Here is a 21,358-nt window from a genome sequence, read left to right on the forward strand (position 1 = left end):
AATCTGCCTTGATTTTTTTGGTTTGTTTTATGAGACAGGGTTTCTCTGTGTAACAGCTCTGGCTGTCCTGGAACTCACTATGCAGACCAGGCTCTCCTTGAACTCACAGAGAGCCACCCAATCACCTGCCTCTGTCTCCTGAGTGCTGGGATTAAAGGTATGCACCACCACTGCCTGGCCTGCCTTGATTAAGTCTTCTTTTGACTATTGTGAGGATGGTCACTTTAATCTGCTAGAGTACTTACCTTTAACATATTTTCTGTAGTTAACACGTGGTTGAGTCTGCTTATTTTCAAACCTAATCTGACAATCTATACTTTATACTTTAGGTTTATATCATTTATGATACAACTTAAATCAATTAGTGGTATTACAAGGATCCTCTTTCCCTTGACATTCGTTTTCTATTACGTTCTGGAATAAAAATAAGTTTGTGTAAATATAAGAAACAACAAAAGAGATTTTGAAAGTTCGTTCGTGTCACCTTACAACAGAAGTAGGTTTACTTCTACAAAAGCGAAGTGAACGTTTGTATGTGTTCAGGACACCTTCACGTGCTAGACACTCACTCATCCTTCAACACGGGAGGCTCGACAGCACTGTGTAACGGACTGTTCTATCAGTAGAAATCGATGTGGTCCTCAGTCACATTTTTTAATTTAGACAGCAGGGACGGTGAGCCCAGGAAGGGTCCAGCACACATGGCTCTCTGAAATCTCTGATGTAACCTGCTCGTCCTCTCCACGTTTAAAACCAAACAATTCTGTAGTTCTGTCTTTTGAAATGTATCATAGTCCCTACCATCACACAGCGAGGTGGAATCAAAGTGTAATCAAAGCAGTTATGTCTCGATCTGATTTTATTCCAATTCTGCACTTTCAACTTGGGTTCAGCTGGGCAGTGGTGGCTCACAACTTTAATCTCGGCACTCAGGAGGCAGCGGCAGGCAGATCTACGTGAGTTCGAGGACAGCCTGGTCTACAAAGGGAGTTCCAGGACAGCCAGGGCTACACAAAGAAACCCTGTCTCAAAGAAACAAACCCTTTGGCTCGTCTGTACATTCCATAGGAGAGGAAATACATTACCCGAAGAACACGGAAGGACGTTTGGAGAACACCCGGGAGCGTACGCTTTAAGCGCGCAGCCCGTGGGAACTCCTACAAACCACCGGGTGCAGCTCCCAGAGGGGCTGCCCAAGTTGCTCGCTGGGAGTTCTCTGAAGCGGGAGGGTTTCCCGGGATAATGCCTCAAAAGACTGTATTTCCCAGGGTCCACCGCACCGGAAGTAACTGGTGGTCTCGCTACTGCGGAAGCTCATAGTTTCCCGGTGGGAGTAAGAAGTTGCTGTTTGGCGTAATTCTCCACTGAGTGAGGCGGGAGCCAGCGGGCTGGGTGTGGACGGTGGGGTGGGTGGATGGGTCACCATCATGTGTGTGAGTGTGTAGAGACAGTGACATGTGTGTGCGCGCGTGTGTGGACACCTCGAGCTCTCTGCATTGTCTGGGTCCCTGCCAGTCGCTCTCTGCTCCTGCTTTCTCTCAGGGCCACAGGGCTGAAGAAGAGGACCAGGCTTCAGTGACGAGAGGTCAGGGACGGAGTCTGAGGGAAGCTTCCCCTGAGGTCCGGACTGGAGCTTGGGGCGAGCGTTTGAGGCCGGAAGCGCCTCCGAGGGTCGCCTAGGAGGGCAGCTGCTTGTGGAGTCCATAACTTTCTCAGAGCTCTGGCCATCGGGAGTGTGGTGGGAAGTGAGGAGAGCGCTCGCTCGCTCGGATGCACAGCCTGGGATCTCCTGCTTGCCCGGGCTCCCGAGTCCGCGTTACTCAAATGAGGGCCTGGAGAAGAATGCGAACGTTATTGCTGCACTTCTAAGATTCGAGAGTGAGTTTGCTCTTTCTTCCTGTTTGAGGAACGAGGTTGTAGTTTCAGAATATAGAACTGTCTCCCCGTCCTGTCCACTTTAATTCGAGGAGAGGTGTCTCGTCTTATTGCAACTTGATATGCCTGCCATGTTTGATTGATATCCCCGGGAGGCCTGCCTGCCTTTTCTGAAGGGAAAAGTGGAGTGGGTGGGAGGTTGGGACGCCGGGACCGGCAGGGTAGGAGGGAGTGGAAACCGCGGTTGATGTGTAATGTATGAGAGAAGAATTTTTTAAAAAAGAATATAGAACTGTCTTAAATGAAGGAGGAACGTGCCAGTTGATAACTTCACCATTTTGGTCCTTACACTGTCCCTTCTCTTTCCACTTAATATTCAGATAACTCTGTTAGAGATCACCAACATCTTCTCTGTACAATCACTCCCTGATGTTATAGATGGGGCCCTCCAGAGTTAACATGAGCGCTTTCAAACCCTGAGTTCCTAAATTGCTGTTTTGATGACATCACACATCAGGTGGCCTTTGAACTTTAAAGGCCTTCCTTTCAAAGCAGGGGAAGATTGGAGGTGGTAGGTGATTTCTGTTCACTCCTGAGGATTTCAGGAGTGGGAAACTGATAGCACTAAATTTGGCATCTTTGAGAGCTAGTGATTTTCAGGGTGTCTGTGTGTGGAAACGGGTAATATTGGCCAGATCCAGACGTGCAGTGCTGTGGTTGAATGTGGAGATGTGGATCTGTGTGTCCGGGTTGGAGCCTGGGTTCTGTCCTCTTAAGGCTATGTAGCCTTGTCGTGTACCTTAGGATGACTGTTGTGAAGCCTGTTAGTGCAGTGCCAGCCGTATAACAAGGGCCTGATGTGTTTTTGTTGTTGCTTCATGTGGTTATTTTGGGTTTTCTGTAGTAAAAGGGAGTGTTAGAAATAACGTTATTACTGGTTGTATTTTTAAAACAATGATTAAAAAATTTAAAAAAAAAAAGCGAGGCTTTCTGGTATACCCTTGAATCTCAGCACTTGAGAAGCCAAAGCAGCAGGACCTCCGTGAGTTCACAGTCAGTTTGGTCCACATAGCAAGTGCCATGCTAGCAGGGCTACACCGTGAGACCTTGTCTCAAAAAACAAAAACAAACAAACAAAAGTAAAAGAAAGTGAATGTACTAATGTACAGAAGAATTCTTTTAATTTTCAGATTAAATGTTTTGAATTTTGTGGCAATGATACATGGAGTCTTTATGTCCTTTGGGATGTCTCAATCTACCTGTCACATTTTTTAGTGAGCACACTTAATGTCTACTCTCCGAGTCTTTCAGAACCATTAATCATAGTCACTGTGTTGCATGATGTATCTGGAGCTTGTGTTGTGGAGCTGAACTTGTGTAGTTCTTGATCAGCATCTTCCCAACTCCCTTATGGATCTACATCTCCCACTCTCAACCATGATGCTGCACATCCCGCCTCAGCCACTCACACCTCCATTACCTCAGCCACTCACACTCCATGACCTCAGCCACTCACACCCCAATTACCTCAGCCACTCACACCTCCATTACCTCAGCCACTCACACCTCCATTACCTCAGCCACTCACACCTCCATTACCTCAGCCACTCAACCTCCATTACCTCAGCCACTCACACCTCCATTACCTCAGCCACTCACACCTCCATTACCTCAGCCACTCACACTCCATTACCTCAGCCACTCACACCCCAATTACCTCAGCCACTCACACCTCCATTACCTCAGCCACTCACACCTCCATTACCTCAGCCACTCACACCTCCATTACCTCAGCCACTCAACCTCCATTACCTCAGCCACTCACACCTCCATTACCTCAGCCACTCACACCTCCATTACCTCAGCTAGTACTCACACTCCCTTACCTCAGCCACTCAACCTCCATTACCTCAGCCACTCACACCTCCATTACCTCAGCTAGTACTCACACTCCCTTACCTCAGCCACTCACACCTCCATTACCTCAGCCACTCACACCTCCATTACCTCAGCCACTCACACCTCCATTACCTCAGCCACTCACACCTCCATTACCTCAGCCACTCATACCTCCATTACCTCAGCCACTCACACCTCTGTTACCTCAGCCACTCACACCTCCATTACCTCAGCCACTCACACCTCTGTTACCTCAGCCACTCACACCTCCATTACCTCAGCCACTCACACTCCATTACCTCAGCCACTCACACCTCTGTTACCTCAGCCACTCACACCTTCATTACCTCAGCCACTCACACCTCCATTACCTCAGCCACCATTTAACTTGTTCTTGTGATAGAACATTTTCAGATTCAGCATGAGTGAGATGGTAGATATTTGTCTTTTTGTTAAAGATTAATTATTTTTATTCTAAGTTCTGTATGGGATTATACGTACATGAGCACAGGTGCCCTTGGAGACCAGATGTAAAAGATCCACTGGAGCTGGAGTTACAGGCATTGTGAGCTGTCGGGGAACTGAACTCCGGACCTCTGGAAAAGCCATCCCAGCTCTTAGCCTCTGAGCCATCTCTCCAGCCCCACCATTTGTCTTTGTGTCTTTAGCTTTTTTCCCTTGTTTTCCTCCATGTTCACCCATATTGTAGTAAAGGGTTGGATATTGTTGCACTGTGTCCGTGAACCTCATTCTGGATTTGCTTTGTCCATTCATCCTTTGGTAGGATGGCATATCACAGATGTGTAAATTATTCTGGAATAAATGTGAGAGTGTAAATGTCTCTTTGAGGTACTGATTTGATTTCCCTTGTATGTGTTTACTCAGTAATAGGAAGGATGGATCATGTCACAGTTCTAATTATAATTGTTTGATGATCCACAGTATTGTTTTCTATAATGACTGTATTAATTTACATTCCCTCCAGTAATATGCTTTTTCCATCACATTACCCCCATTATCTTTTCTTTTTAATAATGGACACTTCTTTTAAAAGATGTATTTATTTCATTTTTTAATACTTGTGTTTTGCCTTAATGTCTGTATGTGCACCATGTGCATGTCTGCTACTCAAGGAGGCCAGAAGAGAATGTTAAATCCCCTGTAGTGACAGTTATGAGCCACCATGTGGGTGCTGGGAATTGAACCCAGGTCCTCTGCAAGAGCAACAAGTCTTCTAAACCACTGGGCCACCTATCTCTCCAGCCCCCTGGTAATTGACTATCTTACAAGGAATGAGGAGGCCTCTCATTGTGATTTTAATGTGTATCACCCTGATGCTTATTTTTCATTAACCTCTAATAGGCCACATTGATGTTCCATGAGGGGAAATGTCTATTTCTGTGTTCTTCTGTTTCTGAATTTTCTGCATTCCTTTGCTGTGAAGGAGTTTAGATGTTAACTCCTTGTCAGAGGTACAGTTTGCAAATATTCTCTCCCATGCCCTACATTATCCCTCTTCTCCTGATTGTTTCCTCTGCTGTGTAAAGTTTTTAGTTTGATTTGTCCATTTTCCTTTTGTTACTTGTGTTTTTGCAGTGCTACCCAAAACGTCCAGTGTCATAGAGGCTTTCCTGTATATTTTTTTCTAGTAGTATCAGTTTAAGTCCTTACATTGTAATCTGTTTTGAGTTGACTTTGCATATGGTGTGACTGAAGGTCTAGTGTCATTCTACTGCATGTTAAAATTCAGTTTTGCCAGCAGCACTGATTACAGAGGCTAGCCTGGGACTTTGAGCAAGCCTCCTCCTTCTGTGTGCCCAGTGCTGGAAATATAGACCTATGTCACCACCACTAGCAGGACTTCCTGTTGGCCTTCAGGATCACAAGCTTCATGAAACAAAGGCAGTCATAAATGTCATGAGGTCACACCCTGAACCATCACAGACATGTATAAATGTGGGCTGGGGTGATGGCTCAGTGGGTACAGTGCTTGCAAGCGTGAAACTATGCAATGCCAGATGCAGCAGTGCATGTCTCTAATCCCAGCCCTCCTACTGCAAGATGGGAGGTGGAGACAAGAGAATTCCTGGAAGGCTAGCCTGCTGTATGCCGAGTCAGGAAGGAAGGAAGAATTAAGAAAGAAGGAAAATTTGTACATGAATTTTGTGGGGTGACAAAAATATTTAATTTTACAAGATTATCAAATGTGTACTTGAGAGTTGGGCATGGTGGTGCATGCCTGTAATCTCAGCATGGGAAATGGAGGAAGCAAACAGTATCAAAGTGTATTAAACCAAGGCTTAGACCTGTTGATCTAGAGCACTGGTTCCCCATTTGGTGATGGCTGCTCCCTAGGCCAACATTGTAGGGAGTTCTGAGGATGTGTGTGCTTCTCAGATCTTGTGTGTAGAGGTTGATACTGCCAAAGGTTGTACAGAGCACAAGATAATCCTCCCGCACACCCCAACACAGAATAATTATGTCAACATGCTGAGATTGAGAGACCCAATTACAGAATTAAGACTTAGGACACCTGGAATGAATTTAATATTATTTTGGGCGAAATATCCCATAATTATGGGAAAAAATGAAACAAATCATACTCACATCCTGTGACAGAATGTTTTGTACCTAATTATCTTCATAAAAATCATGGGTCTGTGGATTGTAGTATGGTTATCCTTTATTTTGTGACTAATATTCCCCTTTAAGTGAGTACATGCTATGTTTATCTTATGGAGTCTGGGTTACATCATTCAGGGTGATATTTTCTAGTTCTATCCATTTGCCTGCAAATTTCAAGATGCCATTGCTTTTAACAGCTGAGTAATCTTCCATTGTGTAAATGTACCACATTTTCTTTATCCATTCTTTGGCTGATGGACATCTAGGTTTTTCCAGGTTCTTGCTATTACAAATAAAGCTTTTATGAAGATAGTTGATAAAGTGTCCTTGTGGTAATGTAGAGCATCCTTTGGGTATATGATCAATAGTGGTGTAACTGGGTCTTGAGGTAGATCGAGTTTCAATTTTCAGAGAAACCACCATATTAATTTCTAAGGTGTACAGCCATACAAATTTGAACTCCCACCAGCAGTGGAGGTGGAGGAGTGTTTCTCTTCCTCCAAATCCTCTCCAGCATGAGCTGTCACTTGTGTTTTTGATCTTAGCCATTCTGACAGGTGTAAGATGGAATCTCAGAGTCATTTATTTACATTTCCCTGATGGCTAAGGATGTTGAACATCTCAAGTGTTTCTATGCCATTTGAGATTCTTCTGTTGAGAATTCTCTATTTAGATCTATAGCCTGTTTTCTAATTGGATCATTTGGTTTGTTGGTGTCTAGTTTCGTGAGTCCTTGATATATTTTGGAAATCAGCTCTCTGTCAGGTGTGGGGTTAGTGAAGATCTTTTCCCATTCTGTAGGTTGCCGTTTTGTCTTATTGACAGTGTCCTTTGCTTTACAGAAGCTTTTCAGTTTCGTGAGGTCCCATTTATTTATTGTTGACGTTAGTGTCTGAACAATTGGTGTTCTGTCCAGGAAGTTTCTCCTTTGCCAATTCGTTCAAGGGTATTCCCTACTTTTTTTTCTATCAGGTCTGGATGGGGAGGTGGGCATGGGACCAGGAGAGATCAGGGGAGGATGGAGGGAGAGAATACTGGAAAAGACAACTAGAATCAGGGGCATCTCTGGGATGAGCTCGAAACCTAGTGCAGTGGAAACTCCTAGAAATCTATGAGGGTGACCCTACCTAAGACTCCTAGCAATGAGCGATACAGAGCCTGAACCAGCCATCTTCTGTAACCAGGCAAGACTTCCAGTGGAGGGAATGGAACCCCAACCCAACCACATTACCTCTGACCTACAATTTGTCCTGCCTACAAGATACACTGGGACAAAGGGTACAGAAATTATGGGAGTGGCCACACAATGAGTAGTGGTCCAGCTTGAGACCCATACTAAGAGAGGGAGCTCACACCTGACACTACCTGGAGGGCCAGGACCCAGAGGCTGGATAGCCCAGGCACCTAAGGTAGAACCAAACATGACTGCCAAAAAAGAAAAAAAGTCAATAAAATGATTCCTAATGATATTCTCCTATACTCATAGATCGTTGCCTAGCCTTATTGTCATCAGAGAGGCTTCACCCAGCAATGGATGAAAACAGATGCAGAGACCCACAGTCAAACATTGGGCATACCTTTTCAAATCCTGTGGAAGAGGTGGAAGAAGGATTGTGGGAGCCAGAGGGACCAAGGGCACCATGGGAAAACACACATAGTCAATTCTGGTCTCATGGGGCTCACAGACACTGAACCAGAAAACTTGCATGGCTAACCTGGGCCCTCTGCAGTTGTGTGGCTTGGTCTTCTTGTGGGACTCCTGGCAGAGGGAGCAGAGGCTGTCTCTGACTCTGTTGCCAGCTCTTGGGACCCTTTCTTCCTGCTGGGTTGCCTCATCTAGCCTTAATAGGAGAGGGGGTGCCTAGTCTTGCTGTAAGTTGATATGCCATGGCTGGCTCATATACGTGGGAGGCCTAAATGTTTCTGAAGGGAAAGGAAAAGGAGTGGATGGGAGAATGTGGGGGAGATTCAGGGAAGGACTGGAAGGAGAAGAAGGAGGAGGAGGGAAACTATGATTGGGCTAAGAAATTAATGAATTGATTAATAAAATTTTTTTAATAAAAAATTTTAAAGACAATTACAGTTTAATTGATACAATGGAAGCCATAATCATATCTGAGGGAAAGCACTCAGGAAAGTGTTCCATGGTGTACTATCCCATTCACTCAGAGTGGGTCCGGATGCTGAACGCTGCCTGAGGATGCAGCTGCAGACCCTCCAGCTTTGCTGTTACCCCTGTCCGCCCTGAAAGATGGGATTCCAGTAGGAAGAGCTGCTTACAGTAGAAGGAGGGGCCCAGTCTAGGGCTAGCTGGATCTCAGCATGGAAGATGGGATCCCTTCTGCTGGCATCTTCTGGAGGAACTAAAGACAGTCATGCTTATGCTCTGCACATCCACACTGAGCCCTCATGCAATGCGTTGTCTGGGGTTAGGACAGAATCGTCTTTGTGTAGACTCCCGTCTGCTTCTAATTTGTGTGGGGGAGGCTATGAGCAGTGGGAGAGGAGTGTGTGAGTGGGGATGCTTGAGATATAAAAGTAGTCGATGAAATCATGCTGACCTAAGTCAGTCTGGGAACATCAAGTCACAATCCACTGAAAGGCTTTCTTTTTGTCCCCCAGGGGAGGATCCTGAAGAAGGATGGCCAGCTCTAGTTCTCAACACATGGTCTGTGTAAGTTGACTTTGTCTCTTTACATAGGGTGACTTTCAGGTTAGGCGAGTGTTTGCTGTCTTCCTCTTGTGAAGCTTCCCAAGGACCAGAAATCCTCCAGCCCAGTCTGCCCCATTACAGTGAGGGTTGGAAGACCAGAGCACTTCTGTCTGGGGCTCTTTCCTGCTGGTTCTGGAGTTTTCTTTGAATGCATCCGTGCATATCCGCTTTCTGCTTGGTCTGTGGTCAGGGAGGACTGTCGTTGCAGAGGAGGTGACAGTCCACAGGGAAGCAGGGTCTTTGGGGGTTTCAGAACGTTGAGGTGATGGTCTCCTTTGACTGCACTGGGAATCCTGATTGACATCTTCGGTGTTTTCAGGCTGATGACACAGGGTTTGAGAGCGAAAGGCCTTGGTGATGAGATGACCTGCTTGAGGGGCTTTAAGAGAGTTCAGTGATGAGAGGGAAAGGTCATCCAGGCTGTGATTGGGAGGGGACTGTCGCCTCCAGAGTCCAGGAGGACCTGAGATGTAGGTGCCATTTTGTTTTCTACTTTTTTGTTTTTTGAAGAGGGCATAAAAGGTTGAATCTAATATGCCAGTAGTAAGGACTTTTATGTAGTTTATGGACTCTTACATAGTTTATGCACTCTTACATAGTTTACAAAAGTCATTCTTGTGACAGAGAGTCTTTATGATATCATCTGATACCATAATAAACTCAAGAACTCACACTATTTCTTAGATTTTACACTGAACCCTGGTGACATTTCTCTCTTGTGGGCTATAACTTGAAGGGTGTGGATAGAATGGAAATACACATTTATTAGATGCATAGGGTGTGTACTGTCATCCTTTACTGGGGGAGCTCGTGCAGTCAGGTACTTTGAACATTTCCATGTCTTCATCCTGTTCTTGAGTCCTTTCCCCTCTGATTTTCCATCTTGAATGCTTCCCCAATTTCACTCTACTTGTGTTTGTGGTTTCAGGGGTCAGTGACATTTAGGGATGTGGCTGTTGACTTCTCTCAGGAGGAGTGGGCCTGCCTGGATGCTTCTCAGAGGGTCTTATACAGGGACATGATGTTGGAGACCTACAGCAACCTCGTCACAGTGGGTAAGGCCATCTGTCCCCATGAAAGGGGGATGTGCTCTCTACACTGTTGGCTTTCCTCACTCTGAATGAAAAGACAGGGCCATTTTTCTGTGGTAGCTGAAGCTGGGCTTGGTGGCATGTCTGTCATTCCTTTACTCAGAAAACTGAGGCAGGATGGTGTCTGTGAGTTCAGGGTCACCCTCAGGTACATAGTGAGTTCTAGGGTAGCCTAATCTACAGGGTGAGGCCCGGTTTAAAACAAAACAAACTAAACAACAAAGTAAATGAAATAAATAAGGAAACAAATAAATAGAATTAGTAACTAGAGAGATAGGTTGGTTAAGACAACTGGTTGCTCTTGCAAGAGCCTGGGTTCAATTCCCACCATATATAAGGTACCTCAAAAATCATCGAGAACTCCAGTTCCAAGGCATCTGATGGCCTCTTCTGGCCTTGATGGGCACCATGCACACATGTAGTGATCAGACATACATGCAGACAGACACTCACATACACTTAAATTAGGTTTTAATCAATAAAATTTTAAAAGAAGTAGCTGAGTTTTTCTTCTCAAATTAACAATTAGAGATTTGTTGGGTTGAAATAGGAGCTTCGTGAAGCATCTGCCTTTTCCACACCCCTTGGAGATCCTCTCATTGAGCTCTAGTTTCAGTGAGAGACCCTGTCTCAAAAACTAAACTAGATAGTAGTCTATGTGAACATCTTACACTGGTCTTTGGCCTCTACACACACATAAATGAATCCCTACTCGTACTTGTACACACACTCTTATGAACACATATATACACATATATATGTGCACACATATACCACTGAGTAAAAGAGCCAATAGGATTCACTTACTAATGAATCAATAGGGTTGATTTAAAACTGAAGTGGTCACATTCTATTTTCTTCAGTGAACACTTCCTTTGCTTGGCTTGTTGTGGAAGTTTCAGGCTGTGAAGTTTGTCGTTTTCATTGAACAAATCTATAAGATTGAATTATAACTGTAAAAGAAGGCAACATAAATAGTAATACTGATAATAGTTTTCGTGGCTGGAGATAATAACTCTGTGGTAGAGCACTTACCCAGCATGTCCAAGGCCCTAGTTCAGTCTCTGTCATTATAAGGTGAATAATTGGAAATTAAAATAATAATTTTGTGTTAGTATAGGTCAGACAGTATTCAAAGTTTTTGAATATAGTGTTTAATATCAGTATCACCCCTATCCAATAGATATCAACTCAATCTAAATAATAATGATAATTGATAATAATAATATAAGGCTTGGAATGTAACTCAATGTTAGAGTACTTTCAATAATAATAATAATGATAATAAAAATAATAATAAAATTATTTGGTTTTTTGAGGTCAGGTCTCATGTAGCTCAGGCTGGCTATGGAGTTGCTATGACACTAAGGCTGGCCTTGAACTTCTCATCTGCCTGCTTCACTTCTCAAGTGTTGTGATTTCAAGTGTGTGCCATTATGCCCAGTTTTTAGATGGGAAAATTGACCATAGAATCCTAAATAAATGGCATTATTAGTGAGCTGCAGAGAAGGGGTTTACACTAACAGTGTAGCCTAAGGTTCATGTTCCCCCACTATATGTACTTTCCCCTTCAGTGACAAGCCCTTATCTGCCTTTAAATGAGATTAAACCCTTTTCTGCAACAGCTGGTTTCTCACCCAGGTTCTCCTCTGAAGTCTTTCCTCAGTATTATTTTGTCTCTTAGAGTATTTTATCTGGTTTTCCAAGACAAGGGTCTTGCTGTGCAGCACAGATTGGCCCGGCTCATTCCCCACCTGCTGAGCTAACAGGCATGGTCCACCATGCCAAACTGTATAGACCTTCATAATAAATAAGTCTGTAGTTTTCAAAATCTGCACAGGCAGCTCATGGTGGCACACACCTTTAATCCCAGCATTTGGGAGGCAGGGGCAGGCAGATCAAGGAAGTTCCAGCACAGCCTGGTCATCATTTTGAGTTCCAGGTCATCCTGGGATAACTAGAGGGACTGAGTTTAAAACGTCTCCACGTGTCATTTCTTCTTTCTTTTAAGTGGGATGTTCCATTTCCAAACCCGATCTGATCGCCTTATTAGAGCAGGAGAGAGAACCCTGGATGGTTGTGAAGGAAGAAACGGACAGGCCCAGCCCAGGTGAGTAAGAGGAAGGCAGGTCTCCAGCATTGCCAGGCACAGCATGTGGTCGGAGAGTCGCCTCATGGCTGACACTAAGTTGACACACTTTCTTCCACTTGCCAAGGCCTGTGGAAGAACATGCCTGAGACATGGGAAGGAAGTCAAGGTCGTAGCAAAGGCTGTCACAGGGCTTCTAGTTCATGACTCGCTAAGTTGTCCTCACCTTCTTCCCTCTTACTGGAGCAGTTACCCATTCTACCATTTTAAACATACCTTATTGGGTGTGTGTGTGCACACAGGTGTGCAGGTTCCCAAAGAGGCCAAAAGAGAATATCAGATCCCCTGGGGCTGGAGTTACAGGTGGCTGCTGGTACTGGAACCCAGGTCCTCTGGAAGAGCTGTCAGTGTCCTTAACTGCTGATCCAGTGATAAGACACTTTGAATACCAGTGAATGCAGGAACACAGTGAGGCATAGCAAATGTTTTAATTGTATATCTTCCTAGTCACTCTAGTCAAGGTGTGATGGTGTGGCCTTTGCTTCTAATTGCAGCACTGGGGAAGTGGAAAAAGCTGATCCCTTCCCTTGCTAACAACTCGGCCTACTTTACCTGTCAAGTGCCGGAATCCAGCTCCAGTGGGATTCTGATCCACAGGAAAGAGGTGTGAAGTTGGTGAAAAAGACCACCAGTTGTCTTTCAAACAGATGGCACCAGATAGCTCAAGCTATCTTTATTTATACAAGTTCTGATGCATTCAAGCATGAACAGTTTGAATACATATCTCTTTAATCATTTTCCAAGAATCATTAATAACTTAGTTTCTTTTCCTCTTTCCCACTCCCTTGACATCATTGACCTTTACCCCATATTATTAATTTTTATATTGGAAGCCAAATGATTATATCCAGCCAGGCACATCTTTTCCCAACTGTGCCCTAGACAACAGCAAACATGCATTTATAAAATGAGAGATTCAAACTCTATAATTAACAAGTTTTTAACAATGTGATACTTTTATATTTTTTGTAATCAGCTGAATGTATGATGCCATCCCTACAATATTATTTTCAGGTGTAAGTCAATTTCTGAATAATCTGTGAACAACAGTTGTAGTCCTATTCTTGATACATTCTCAAAATGGTAATAATTATCTAACTCTTTAAATGATGGGGCCAAGTTGATATTCTTCCTGGCAGTTTCTTTTTTTTTTAATTAATTAATTTATTTTTCTATTATCAGCTTGATACAGTATAAATTCTTATCCTAATAGTGAAATGTTTGATTGAGGCTTGCCCAGTGATTGAGTAAAACCAAAACTTAGAAGCCACAGTCATCCTAGGGTTCCCCCTGGTTCTGTGGGTTGCAGTCTGATTGTTCTTTGCTTTATATCTAGAATCCACTTATGAGTGAGTACATACCATATTTGTCCTTCTGGGTTTGGGTTACCTCACTCAGGATGATTTTTTTCTAGTTCCATCCATTTGCCTGCAAATTTCATGCTGTCATTGTTTTTCTCTGCTGAGTAGTACTCCATTGTGTATATGTACCACATTTTCTTAATCCATTCTTCAGTTGACGGGCATCTAGGTTGTTTCCAGGTCCTGGCTATTACAAATAGTGCTGCTATGAACATAGTTGAGCATATATCTTTGTGGTATGATTGAGCATTCCTTGGGTATATGCCCAAGAGTGGTATGGCTGGGTCTTGAAGTAGTTCGATTCCTAATTTTCTGAGAAACCGCCATACTGGTTTCCACAGTGGTTGTACAAGCTTGCATTCCCACCAACAGTGGAGGAGTGTTCCCCTTGCTCTGCATCCTCTCCAACATAGACTGTCATTGGTGTTTTTGATCGTAGCCATTCTGACAGGTGTAAGGTGGTATCTCAGAGTCATTTTGATTTTCCTTTCTCTGATGATTAAGGATGTTGAGCATTTTTTAAAATACCTTTCAGCCATTTGTGATTCTTCTTTTGAGAATTCTCTGTTCAGCTCTTTAGCCCATTTTTTAATTGGATTGTTCAGTATTTTGGTGTCTAGTTTCTTGAGTTCTTTATATGCTTTGGAGATCAGTCCTCCCTCTGTCAGATGTGGGGTTGGTAAAGGTCTTTTCCCATTCTGTTGGCTGTCTTTTTGTCTTATTGACCATGTCTTTTGCCCTGCAAAAGCTTCTTAGTTTTAAGAGGTCCCATTTATTAATTGTTGTGCTCAGTAATTGTGCTGCTGGTGTTATATTTAGGAAGTGCTGTCCTGTGCCAGTGCGTTCAAGTGTACTTCCTACTTTCTCTTCTTTTAAGTTTAGTGTAACTGGATTTATGTTGAAGTCTTTGATCCACTTGGACTTGAGTTTTGTGCATGGTGACAGATATGGATCTATTTGTAATCTTTTACATATTGACATCCAGTTATGCCAGCACCATTTGTTGAAGATACTTTCTTTTTTCCATTGTATAGCTTTGGCTTCTGTGTCAAAAATCAGGTGTTCATATGTGCATGGATTAATGTCAGGGTCTTCAGTTTGATTCCATTGGTCTGTATGTTGGTTTTTATACCAATACCAAGCTGTTTTTATTACTATAGCTTTATAGTAGAGCTTGGGGTCAGGGATGGTGATGCCTCCAGAGGTTGCTTTATCATACAGGATTCATTTAGCTATCCTGGATCTTTTGTTTTTCCATATGAAGTTGAGTATTTTTCTTTCCAAGTCTGTGAAGAATTGTGTTTGGATTTTGATGGGGATTGCATTGAATCTGTAGATTGCTTTGGTAAGATTGCCATTTTTACCATGTTAATCCTACCTATCCATGAGCATGGTAGATCCTTCCATTTTCTGATATCTTCTTCAATTTCTTTCTTTAGAGACTTAAAGTTCTTATCAAAAAGGTCCTTCACTTCTTTAGTTAGTGTATTTTATATTATTTATGGCTATTTTATATTATTTATGTATGTATTTATTTTATTTATTTATGTATGTATTTATTTTATATTATTTATATATTTAGGTATTTTATTATATATATATTTAGGTATTTTATACTATTTGTGGCTATTGTAAAGGGTGACGTTTCTCTGACTTCTTTCTCAGCCCTTTTATCATTTGTGTATAGGAGAGCTACTGATTTTTTTGAGTTGATCTTGTATCCTGCCACTTTACTGAAGGAGTTTATCAGCTGTAGGAGTTCCCTGGTAGAAATTTTGGGGTCACTTATGTGTACTATCATATCATCTGCAAATAGTGAAAGTTTGACTTCTTCCTTGCCAATTTGTATCCCTTTGATCTCCTTTTGTTGTCTTATTGTTCTAGCTAGAACTTCAAGTACTATATTGAATAAATATGGGGAGAGTGGACAGCCTTGTCTTGTTCCTGATTTTAGTGGAATCGCTTTGAGTTTCTCTCCATTTAATTTGATAGTGGCTGTCAGCTTGCTGTAAATTGCCTTTATTATGTTTAGTAATGTTCCTTGTATTCCTGATCTCTCTAAGACCTTTATTGTGAGGGGTGTTGGATTTTGTCAAAGGCTTTTTCAGCATATAAGGAGATGATCATGTGGTTTTTTTCTTTCAGTTTGTTTATATGGTGTATTACATTGACAGATTTTCATATATTGAACCATCCTTTCAATCCTGGGATGAAACCTACTTGGTCATGGTGGATAATTTTTTTGATGTATTCTTGGATTCCGTTTGCCAATATTTTGTTGAGTATTTTTGCATCAATGTTCATGAGGGAGATTGGTCTGTAGTTCTCTTTCTTTGTTGCATCTTTGTGTGGTTTGGGTATCAGGGTAATTGTAGCCTCATAAAAAGAGTTTGGTAATGTTCCTTCTGTTTCTCTTGTGTAGAACAATTTGAAGACTATTGGTATTAGTTCTTCTTTGAAATTTTGGTAGAATTCTGCACTGAAACCATCTGGTCCTGGGCTTTTTTTGGTTGGGAGACTTTTGATGACTTTTTCTATTTCTTTAGGGTTTATTGGTCTATTTAAATGATTTATCTGGTCTTGATTTAATTTTGGTATGTGGTATCTATCCAGAAAATTGTCCATTTCTTCCAGAGTTTCCATTTTTGTGGAGTACAGGTTTTTGAAGTATGATCTGATGATTCTCTGGATTTCCTAGTTGTCTGTTGTTATGTCTTCCTTTTCATTTCTGATTTTGTTAATTTGGGTGCTCTCTCTTTTCCTTTTGGTTAATTTGGCTAGGGGTTTGTCTATCTTCTTGATTTTTTTCAAAGAACCAACTCTTTGTTTCATTGATTTTTTTTTTTTTTTTGTATTGTTCTCTTGGTTTCTATTTCATTGATTTCAGCCCTCACTTTATTTCCTGGTGTCTATTTCTCCTGGGTGAGTTTGTTTCTTTCTGTTCTAGAGCTTTCAGTTATGCTGTTAATTCATTGGTATGAGATCTCTCCATCTTCTTTATGTGTGCATTTAGAGCCATGGATTTTCCTCTTAGCACTGCTTTCATAGTGTCCCATAAGTTTGGGTATGTTGTACTTTCATTTTCATTGAATTCTAGGAAATCTTTAATTTCTTTCTTTATTTCTTCCTTGACCCATTGATGTTTCAGGTGGGCATTATTCAGTTTCCATGAGATTGTAGGCTTTCTATAATTTTTGTTGTTCTTGAAGTCTAACTTTAAGGCATGGTGGTCTGATAAGATAGAGTAGGTTATTCCAATGTTTTTGTATCTGTTGAGATTTGTTTTGTGGCCAAGCATGTGGTCAATTTTTGAGAAGGTTCCATGGGGTGCTGAGAAGGAGGTATATTCTTTTGTGTTAGGGTGGAATGTTCTATAGATATCTATTAAGTCCATTTGAGTCATAACATCTGTTAGGTCCTTTATTTCTCTGTTAAGTTTCAGTCTGGTAGATCTGTCCATTGGTGAGAGTGGTGTGTTAAAATCTCCTACTACTAATGTGTGGGGTTTGATTTGCATTTTAAACTTCAGTAATGTTTCTTTTATGAATGTGGGTGCCTTTGTATTTGGAGCATAAATGTTTAGAATCTAGACTTCATCTTGGTGGATTTTTCCTGTGATAAATATATAATGTCCATCCTGATCTCTCTTTTGATTGATTTTAGTTTGAAGTCTATTTTATTAGATATTAGGATAGCTACACCAGCTTGTTTCTTAGGTCCATTTGCTTGGAAAGACTTTTCCCAGCCTTTTACTCTGAGGTAGTGTCTTGTCTTTGAAGTTAAGGTGTGTTTCTTGTATGCGGCAGAAGGATGGATCCTATTTTCTTATCCATTCTGTTAGTCTGTGTCTTTTTATAGGTGAGTTGAGACCATTGATATTTATGGATATTAATGACCAGTGATTGTTAATTCCTGTTATTTTTTGTGGTCATGTTGTGTTGTCCTTCTTTGGTGTTTGTTTGTGTGTGGGAGTATCTATTGCCTGGGTTTTCATGGGTGTGTTTAACTTCTTTAGGTTGGATTTTTCTTTTTAGTGCTTTCTGTAGGGCTGGATTTGTGGATAGGTATTGTTTAAATCTGGTTTTATCATGGAATATTTTGTTTACTCTGAGAAGTCTGGTGTTATTTTGATGGGTCTGACTTTATATGTTACTTGGTCTTTTTCCTTTGTGGCTCTTAATATATTTTCTTTGTTCTGTATGTTTAGTGTTTTGATTATTATGTGGCAAGGGGACTTTTTTTTTTTTTTTGGATCCAGCCTATTTGGTGTTCTGTAAGCTTCTTGTATCTTCATAGGTATTTCTTTCTTTAGGTTAGGAAAGTTTTCTTCTATGATTTTGTTGAATATATTTTCTGTACCTTTGAGTTGGTGTTCTTCTTCTTCTTCTATCCCTATTATTCTTAGGTTTGGTCTTTTCATGATGTCCCAAATTTCTTGGACATTTTGTGTTACAACTTTTTTGTCTTTAGTGTTTTCTTTGACTGACGAATCTATTTTCTCTATTGTGTCTTCAGTGTCAGAAATTCTCTGTTCCATCCATCCATCGGTTGGTTATGCTTGTTTCTGTAGTTCTTGTTCGTTTAGTCAGGATTTCTATTTCCAGCATTCCCTCTGTTTGTGTTTTCTTTATTGTATCAATTTCAATTTTCAAATCTTGAATTGTTTCCTTCATCTGTTTAATTACTTTTTCTTGGCTTACTTTGATTTTTTTTTTCTAATTTTTTGTTTGTTTGTTTTCTTCCATTTCTTTAAGGGAATTTTTTATTTCCTCTTTAGTGGAGTTTTTTTAATTTCCTCTTTAAGGGTCTCTATCATCTTCTTACAGTCATTTTTAGGATTGATTTCTTCTGCTTCTTCTGCCTTGGTATGTTCAGGTCTTGCCAGTGTAGAATCACTAGGTTCTCATGTTGTTATATAGTTCTTTATGTTGTTGCCTGAATTTTTGCACTGGTGTCTACTCATCTCTTCTTCTGCTCGGTGCAGGCGGTGTCTGTGTCTGAAGGTTCCTCTCTTGTTCTAATTGTTAGTCTTCGTCCACTAGGAGTTCTTGGTTAAATCGGTGTTATTGGGCTCTGTTTCTTCAGGTGCAGTTTAGTCCAATCAGTGTTAGTGGATTCTGTCTCAGGGAGCAGTTGTTCCCAGTTGGTGCAGGGTGTGCTTATGGTTCATAGAAGCATTATTCATAATAGCCTGACCCTGGAAACAACCTAGATGCCCCTCAACCAAACAGTGGATAAGGAAAATGTGGTACATTTACATAATGGAACTGTATATTTACATTACTCAGCTGTAAAAAACCACAACCTCACAAAATTTGTCAGTGGTTGTTAGGGTCGAAGGAGTTGGTTTTTTGTTTTTTGTTTTTGTTTTGATGGGGGAGCAGGGAAAGGTAGCTGTCTGGTCCCTGGGACTCCGATGGGTAGGGCCTAAGGGCTAGAGACCTGATCCGCCAGTGTGGAGATGGGGGGCTTACCTGTTCCCAGTCTGTGTAGTGTAGGCTTATGATTCTAGTGATCTGGTTCGGTGGCTGGTCAGCACCTTCTTTTGTGTTTTCAGGTCACGCTTTGCTCATTTGTCAGCTCCTCAGCTGATTTTGTTTCCTCAGACTGCAGACTGTAGGATTCTGAATCCTCTCCTGAATGGATCTCAGCTGAGCAGATTATGTAGTAGGGTAACCTAACAACACTTCCAAGTTGTTGGGTTTCACAGGATCGGCAGCTGGGCCCTGTGTTGGCCTCAGACTGAGTGTTGGTATCTGTTCTGGTCACGTCTCACGGCGATGGCTCCTTCCCCGGGTGCTGGGGTTAAAGGCGTCCCTGTTCCAGGTTCTTATTCTCCTTGATTTCACTAACTTCTCAGCGTGTAATAGCTCAGTCTCTGCCACTGCTCAGCCTGCCTCTGCCGCTGCTTCATCTGCCTCTGCGGCCGCTGTGCCTGCTTCTGCCACTGCTCTGCCTCCTTCCTGGCAGTTTCTATGTGTACTTTTTACTTCCAAGGGAACTGGGAGTTTTAACCGAAAAAAATGTCTAAACCATTCATGTCCATCACCAGAGAGATGTCTGTCCTTTCATGTCCTTTAATCTCTTTCTTATATGTTCCTATAAGTTTTTTTTTAAAGATTTTTCATTTATTTTACATATCCAACACAGTTTCCTCTCCCTCCTCTCTTTCTGTACCCCCTCTGCCTCCTATTGACCCCCCCCCCATCCACTCCTCCATCTCCATTCAGAAAGGAGGCTTGAACAAAGCATGGCACATCAAGTTGAGGCAAAACCAAGCTCCTCCCCCTGAATAAAGGCTGGCAAAGTAATCCAGGATGGGGAACAGGTTCCCAGAAGCCAGCTAAGTGCCAGGGACAGGTCCTGATCTCTGTTAGGACCCTAACAAAGAGACCAAGCTACACAACTGTCACACACATTCAGAGGGCCTAGGTGGGCCCCATGCAGGCTCCCTAACTGTTGGTTCAGAGTCCATGAGCTCCTGTGTGCTCGGGCTAGCTGTCTCTGTGGATTCCTCACTTGTGACCTTGATACCCCTGGCTTGTACAGTCCCTCCTCCCTTTCTTTAAGAGGACTTCCGGAGCTCAGCCCATTGCTTGGCTGTGGATCTCTGCATCTGTTTCCATCAGTTACTGGATGAAGACTCTCTGATGATGATTAGGGTAGTCACCAATGTGATTACAGAAGATGGCCAGCTCATGAACCCTCTCCACTATTGCTAGCAGTCTTAGGTGGAGTCTTCCTTGTGGATTCCTGGGGGTTTCCCTGACACCAGGTTTCTTCCTAACCCCAAGTTGGCCCCCCATCAAGTTGTCTCTTTCATTACTCTCCCACTCCATCCTGCCCCCAACTTGTCTCCTGCACCCAGCCCACCCAACCTGCTCTCTCGTGTTCCTATCTCCCCACCCCCATCCCAAGTTTACCCAGGAGATCTCTTATATTTTCCTTTCCCAGGGAAATCCATGCATCCCTCTTTGGGCCCTCTTTGTTATCTAGCCTCTCTGCGGCTGTGGATTGTAGGTTGGTTAGCCTGTACTTTACTTCTAATATCCACTTATGAGTGAATACATACCATATTTGTCTTTCTGGGTCTGGATTACCTCACTCAGAATTATTTTTCTAGTTCCATCCTTTTGCCTACAAATTTTGTGAGGTTGTTGTTTTTTACAGCTGAGTAATGTAAATATACAGCTCCATTATGTAAATGTACCACATTTTCCTTATCCATTGTTTGGTTGAGGGGCATCTAGGTTGTTTCCAGGGTTAGGCTATTATGAATAATGCTTCTATGAATATAGTTGAGCAAGTGTCCTTGGGGTATGATTGAGCATCCTTTGTTTATATGCCCAAGATTGGTATAGCTACTTGAAGTAGATTGATTCCTAATTTTCTGAGAAACTGACATATTGTTTTCCAAAGTGGCTGTATACATTTACACTCCCACCAGCAGTGAAGGAATGTTCCCCTTACTCCACATCCTCTCCAACATAAGCTGTTGTCAAAGTTTTTGATTTTTAGCCATTCTGACAAGTGTAAGATGGTATCTCAGAATCCTTTTGATGTGTATTTCCCTGATGACTATGGATGTTGAACAATTCTTAAGTGTATTTTGGCCATTTGAGATACTTTTGTTGAGAATTCTGTT

The 21,358-nt window shown here is 42.2% G+C and overlaps 1 protein-coding gene across 1 annotated transcript in view; it reads left to right on the forward strand.

The window, feature by feature from the left end:
* Positions 1-1,404: 1,404 nt before the first annotated feature.
* The window catches only part of LOC102913688 (uncharacterized), a 33,997-nt gene continuing 14,043 nt past the window's right edge, over positions 1,405-21,358 (forward strand). Inside the window, 4 exon segments of the mRNA XM_076574879.1 lie at positions 1,405-1,878; positions 9,022-9,073; positions 10,041-10,167; positions 12,215-12,313. Of these exon segments, the coding sequence (XP_076430994.1) occupies positions 9,041-9,073; positions 10,041-10,167; positions 12,215-12,313 (259 nt within the window). The 5' untranslated portion in view covers positions 1,405-1,878; positions 9,022-9,040.

The sequence above is a fragment of the Peromyscus maniculatus genome, chromosome 1 (genome assembly GCF_049852395.1).
Source record: "Peromyscus maniculatus bairdii isolate BWxNUB_F1_BW_parent chromosome 1, HU_Pman_BW_mat_3.1, whole genome shotgun sequence".
Taxonomy (NCBI): domain Eukaryota; kingdom Metazoa; phylum Chordata; class Mammalia; order Rodentia; family Cricetidae; genus Peromyscus; species Peromyscus maniculatus.